At 47.1% G+C, this 6,936-nt stretch overlaps 1 protein-coding gene across 1 annotated transcript in view; it reads right to left on the reverse strand.

The window, feature by feature from the left end:
* The window catches only part of TAF5L (TATA-box binding protein associated factor 5 like), a 7,280-nt gene extending 1,904 nt beyond the window's left edge, over window positions 1-5,376 (reverse strand). The window contains exon 1 of the mRNA XM_029201014.1: window positions 4,208-5,376. Coding sequence (XP_029056847.1) covers window positions 4,208-4,903 — 696 coding nt within the window. The 5' untranslated portion in view covers window positions 4,904-5,376. The remainder of the gene's footprint in view (window positions 1-4,207) is intronic.
* Window positions 5,377-6,936: the final 1,560 nt, after the last annotated feature.

Here is a 6,936-nt window from a genome sequence, read left to right on the forward strand (position 1 = left end):
CACACACACACACACACACACACACACACACACACACACACACACAAGAGAAGAGCGTTTAGTGGTCTGTCATGGAAAACAAACGTCTAGAAACAGACCTGCTTGGGAAACAGCATATACTCAGTGAACGACCCTGCTCTTTACGGTGACTCCAGGAGAAGAACTCTTAATTGCATAACTGAATAAAAAGTCTCCTACCACTTACAAATTGCCTTCCTTAAATTCACCTCGCAGCTAAGACTACAGCAAGGCTACTAGTGCAGAGCGATGACTGTGGACCTTACTCTTAGGTTGAGGAGAACCAATTTCAAGAGCCGATCACTCGAAAAGACGTACTTTTGAACTTATGTCCTTAGATGCTCTTCTACTGGCATGTCTTCGCCCGTCAGTCTCAGCTGCTTTGTAGGCCATGCTGCTCCCTGTCTCCAGTCCGTTTAGAAAAATCCCCACATGCCTGTTACTGCCACGCCTGGGGCCAGTGATGGAGGCAGGCGCGGTTTCAAGATTTTTATACAGAACCGCTGCGGGAGTTCAGCCAAAAATAAAACCTGGACATACCGCAGAAATAACAGTAGGCCAGGAAGGTGCAGCCATCAGTAAGTTATGCTCACACCCTGTGACCAGGCATGAACGGCTGGTGTCCAAAAGGAAAGAAGAGTTTTGAAACCGTGACTCTCTGGAGGGTCTCAAATATTTTCCCAAAGTAACAAATGAGGCGTGGAGTCAGAATTGCTCTAAATAAAGCCAAGTGACTCATGTGAGTCTTGGAAATGAATCCCTAGGTGTGGCGACAGAAAGGACGGCTCGTGGTGTGGGGGGGCCCCTCTCCTCATCCTCTTCCCCACAAGCACACTCTCTGTGTTCAAACCCACTCTCCATTCATTCTCTCGCGGACAAGCTCCTTAAAACTGCAGCCGTCCTCACCCTGGAATTCATAAAGTCAAGTGACCTCACTGGAAAAGCAGGAGGTAGGATGAAGCTTCTTGAACCGGCTTGCCTCGTGAGCCTTTGGACAGAAAAAGGGCATCCTTTTAATCTGAAAACTATTAAATTCAAAATGGAATGAATGCCTCCAATGTTTATGTATTGGAGAAAAGTTAAGAGAAAATAAACACTGATGTCCATGAAGATTCAAAATGGCTCTTCCAGATACTCAACATTAAAAGCACTTAAGCGTTTGAGAGCTTAAGGTTCTACTGAGCGTTACCAAGAATATTAGTAATTTTCCTTTCCGAAGAGATTACAACAACACTTTAAAGTTACTGCTCTGCACCGGAGAGTTTGTGTCAGAGCTGCGGGGGCAAGAAACGACCCCGGGTGAGTTACACAGAGGGCCTCTGAAAGCTAGCGGCCGACAAGGGCACACAGTAGTCTCCGAGGCTTAAGAGGTCTTCATTTGGACCAGGCAGTCATGGAAGTGGGTCTCCCCTCTGTGTGCTCACAGGCAGAGAGGAGGACACACCGGAGTCAAGCTGGACTCCCCAGGGGCCCAACCATTGTCCTGAGCCTGTGGAAAAGTGCCTGGTTGACTCTACAAACCAAGAAATGGGGAAGCCGGAATGGGCCTGCTGGCTATCCCTATCAGCTCCCTGCCAGGACCGCAGCTTCAAATAGTCCGGCCACATTTTTTTCTGTGGCTCAACCCATCCCCATTAGGGCCTCAGCACAGTCAAGCTGAAACCCTGAACAGGCAGTGGGTCACACGTGCCTGGCCTCACGGAGCCTCCCATGCTAACAGAACAGCACCGCAAATGCCCTGCCACTGTCTAAACCCTCACAGTAAATTCCACCCCAGATGCATCCCAAATAGGAATTTCTAATTTGTAAAGTACTTTCATGTAATAATAAACTATATTATGTACATGATGAGACATGCTTAAACTAGAAATTTTCAAAGAGTAAGAAAAATAACATCTTCAAATACTATAGTCTGCTGACCCTGCTTTAGGCCACGGAGTCCCTCTGTCTGCTTCTGGGCTAGGACGTTCCAAGTGGCCCAGCTCACAGTATGGTCATTCCTAGATCAGGGTACTTTGGGGTCTGAAAGTCAGCCCGGGGCTGTTCTCCAATTAGCTACCGATGGAGCTGAAAGAAATTAAATATGGCTGGGCTTGGGAGTGAGACTTGGAAGCAAGTGAGACACTGCTATGTGTGTGAGAGATGACAGCAGCCTGACCTAGGAGAGAAAAGGTGGCTGCTGGCTAGTGTGAATGGACGTGTGCTCTACGTGTAAATACACAACGGATTTCTAAGGCTTAGGACAAAAAGGGAGAATATAACAGACTTCATTAACATTTAAAAAATACTGCTTATGTGTAGAAATGACAATATTTTGGCCATATTGGATTGAAAATACATTACTAAAATTAATTTTGACTACTTCTTTTTACTTTTGTAATGTGACTACTAGGACGATTTAAGTTACATATATGGCTCACATTATATTCCTATTGGCCAGATCTAAATGACAGTTTTATACACAAGTTACAGAACTGAGTATTATTGACAACACTGACTTGATTTTTCAAACCTAAAGACGACCAGATTGGGGGCAGAATGACCAGACGTTAAATGAACGGAACACAGGTGCTGCACTGCTGGGCTGAGGGCGGGGAGGCTGGTGGTGATGAGGGTGGTCCTGTCCTGTCCATATAACTGGAAAGAAGGGCAAGTCCTCCACTGGGGACCTGTGGTTTTGCCATGCTGTGCAAATATTAAAAACACACAGCTGCCAATCGACAAGCTACCTCCATCCGGTGTGCAGCAAAGTGGGGGAGGGAGGGCAGGCCCGCTCCCCATTCCAAGGCTGCTGGCACCGGGTGACAGGAGCACTGCGGGCCCAGCGAACACATTTCCGAGGCTAATCTAGCTTCTCTTCACGTGGAGACAACAGAAGCTGGAGGGCAGGGCTGTAAATCCAGTTGCATTTGGGATAATTTTATGCTTACACAGGAGCTTTTGGTTACTGTTTTGGTTTTTTTTAAAAAATGAGATATAATTCACATGTTACAAAATGCAGCGGTAGCCACGGTGGAATCTTAAAAATTTTTATTTTAGGCTAACGTTCTTTCCATCTTTGCATCTATCTTTCTACCTTTGCTATCTTCCTTTATATTATTTTTTAATGCCTAGAATAATCCCCAAACTCAGTATCATCAAAGCTAATAAGGTCGGTAGGAATAATTTTTTTAAGTAAAAAACTGAGAGTAAATGAGGGCAGTATCCCTCACTGTATGTGAAGAACCCCCAAGAAGCTAGAGCTGTGTCTCCAAGGAAGATAAACTCATGCATTGAAAAACATTCTCAGGGCACTACAGAATTCTAGGAATCAAAGTTTGTGCATCGGAATTTAGACTCTTTACTCATCCTAACAAACTCCTCTAATTATACTGTCTTAACTGCAAGAAGCAAAGACTCAAAGGCCATACTAACTGGAAGGTGACTAAGAAAACAGGAATAGGTAGAAAAGGGGCTTAATTTGTACACCCAATATTCTTGCTACCCTCATCAGTAACTGGAAATTAACTCGAGTGATTTTTTTTTTTTACTCATTAACTTTTCAACCTGGTGCAAAGGTTTTCCATCCAAAGTAACTTGAGGCCGAGCTACCTGAATTTCAGTGGTGATACGACAGCGCTATCCTACCCACAACTTCCATGGCGCCACTCTCAGGGAAGGTGAACTCTGTGAAGTTCAATTTCTATCTCCCTTTGCCCACGCTTTTTTTGAGGCAATGGCTCTCGGTGACCTGAAACTCAGGCCACTGTGCCTGCCCTTTTCAACTACCACCCGCAAACAGAGTGAACCAGCTCATCACACCGACTGCTGGACAAAATGGCGACACCCTGGGTGAAGCCAGAGGACTTGCACTGCCCTCGAAAGGCCGAGAGCAGCCAGGGTGGGCGAGGGTGGAGAGAAACCAGTGTCCTCGTCTACTGCTCATGGCACTGGGAGGCGGCAGTATCACACTTTAAGACTCTGCAGACCCTCTGACCCAGTGATCCTACGTCTAATTGCTTATTGTCTCCGCCAAGGCTGGGCATTAGCAGGGAGTCACTGGCTACAGGTTACGAGGCATGAGTCTGGCGTTAGCTATACGATGCGGGAAATAAGGAAGTGCGTTTGCCGTAAGATCTGTCACGTCTGGTAGGAATATTCCAAGCTGATTAGTAAGGCAGACGCAGGGAAGAAAGACCGATATTCCTACCTCCTTCTCCAAGATATCACAAGCCAAGTGGATGCGGGACACGTCTACTTGATGCGGTTCGGATTTTAACTTCTTGGAGCGCAGACTCCACAGTTTTATACAGGAGTTGTCAAAGCCAGCGGCGAGCAGCTTGCTGTCCGGGGAGACCTCCGCCGTGTTCAGCAGCTGCTCCGTGTTGTAGAAGGCGTAGAAGCAGATGGTGGTGAGAGAGGGGGGGCCGTCCTTGACACGCTTAATGCTCTCCTGCAGGACCTCCAGCGCGGCCTCGTTCTGCAGAATGGGCGCGGGCACATCGGCAGGCTCCAGGCCGCCGCCCTCGCCCCGGGAGGGGCCGCCGCTGGCGTAGAGCTGGTAGTCCGTCCTCTTGGCGGGCTGCACATCCAGGTGGATGTGCCAGGTGAGGACTCTGCACAGCGCGGTGTTATTGTCACTCTGGAGGTAGCGGAGAAGGTAGTTGTAGCTGTCTTCCTGCAGGCGGACCACGTACTTGTTGTCCAGGAAGGCCCGCAGCCGGAAGTTAGACAGGATGTCCTGGATGGTCTGGGTGGTCTGCAGCTGCTCGATGACGTCCTTCTGGCTGGCATTCTGCAGAAACATTCCATGGAAGCGGCTGTAAAAGCTTTCCACCGTGCTCTTGGGACTGCTCTGGACCAGGTTGAGGTGGAGGTAGACAAAGAGGGGGTAGAGGAGAGGCATCACTTCATGGCTGTGCTGGGATTCAGAATCTGTAATGAAAGAGAAGCAGGGCCTTTACAGTCAGCAGAGTCTCCTGGGGAGCCCGCCGTCACATGGCCTCTTCTGGCCAGGACCCTACTTTCTGAGGCTATGGATTGAGGTATAAGCCCAACACAGAATTCTGCACACTCAAAGTCCAAGTCGGGACTGAGGAAGGAAGAGCACGGACCCTGAAGGCCAGCAAACACGGCCCGAAGTCAGCCGTAAACCCAGAATTCGACGGCCAGAGGTTAAGCGATGTGCCTGTTCTCACATGCATTCAGTAGCTCGTACCAGGTCTTCAAGGGTTAGTATTTTCCCCAGCACATTAGTGTTGCTCCAACTGGGACCTGAGACCTTGGAGAGAACTTAGATGCATTCTCGGGAGACTGAGTTCTTCACAGAAACTTTAACTTGATAATTTAAAAAACAATGAACACAGGTAAATTCAGAATTATCTGGATGGCCTTTAGCAAGTAAGTATTAACACACAGTTTTAGTGCTCTACTTTGTTCGGTGATTCCTCTTGGCCCCATCACCTGCAGTAACATCAAGTTCTTATTTTAGTGGGTTCATTAACATGTCTAGCCCCCCTGACTGGCATGTCTCAATGGCAACATGACATCGTTCATCTGTAATTGTCCCACATCTGTCAGTGTACTCATTTTGATTTTGCTGGTTGAAAAGTACAACTTCTCTTTTGCAGTGATAATTTACAAGTGGAACACTTTCGTGTCATTAAGACTAAATCATTTACTAACCTGAGACTTTAACACCATGAAAGTACATGACAAAGAATGTTCAAAAAAGTGTACAGCTTTGTCACAGGCTAATGAGAAAAGCACAGAAGTGTGTGTGACACTTAAGTGAGGGAGCGCAGAGAGAGCTGTGACGGAGCGAAGGTTCCACAGCCATCTGGACGGAAGCGAGTGGCCAGCGAGCAGGGCCATCGCAGGCACCAGCACCTCAGGGAAGCTGAGTGACACCAGCCCTAGGCCCGTTAGAGTAGCAAGTTATGACTGGCAAAATCCATCTGTTACTTTCACTTGCTGTTAATTTGAAGTTTATTTTTGTGGTTTTGCTTGTACTTTATATGTAAATGAGTTTAGCTTTTATACAAAATAAAGCATAAAGGTTTCATGTGTAATGTCTGTACATACCTAAGTAATTAATATAAAAATGCTTTACGTCAGCTCTTAGCACTTCCGCTAGCATTTTCTTTCTTTCTTCTTTTTTTTTCCTGAAAAGGAATCCACACCTGGCTCAAGATTCAGGAACACGGCATTAGGGAATCTTATCTCCCTAACTGGAAGGGAGATGATCCCTGCACGCTCTCTCTGCTTGATGCTCTATTTCACCTCATCACAGGTGAATTAACTGCAGAGTAGGTGCATTTGAGGATCAATATGCCCCCACTCAAATGCATTCTTAGAAGTTGAACTTCAATCGCACTGATCCGGCTGAACTGAAGTTAGGGCTCCTGCCTCTGTACCAACAGGCACGGTGAGCTCTGGTGCTGGCTGTGGTGAGTGACCCTGAATGCCGAGGGGAAACTGGACTGTGCTCCACAGGGAGCCGAGGACAGTGTGTCTGGGACACAGGAGGTCACTTAGGGCATCTCTTAGTACCACCGTCCCTGAAATTAAGGTGGGTGGAAATATGCAACAACACAATCCAGGCAGGACGAGTAGTGGCCCAGGCCTTTCAGGAACGAAGGTTTGCATCATCCCACCAGGTAAAGAACCAGGACCAGCTGAGGTGCTAACTGAAGGCAAAGGGAATACAGAATAGGCGGCAGAGGAAGGTAGAGACCAGCTATGACCACGTGACCAGTGACAGAACCCAGGACTGGACCTGTCATGAGTATTCCTCCTTATTTTGTTATGAACATGTTTGTGTGTGTGTATACCTATACATAAGCAAATATCTTTTTCTTTCCTTTCTTATCCCCTTACCATGGAACATAAGTTATAGTGACTTTGTATCATAGTATTTTTTCTTTTTGTTTTGGCTGT

Source organism: Monodon monoceros, unplaced genomic scaffold, assembly GCF_005190385.1.
Source record: "Monodon monoceros isolate NGI ecotype Baffin Bay Population unplaced genomic scaffold, NGI_Narwhal_1 Super_Scaffold_4, whole genome shotgun sequence".
NCBI lineage: Eukaryota > Metazoa > Chordata > Mammalia > Artiodactyla > Monodontidae > Monodon > Monodon monoceros.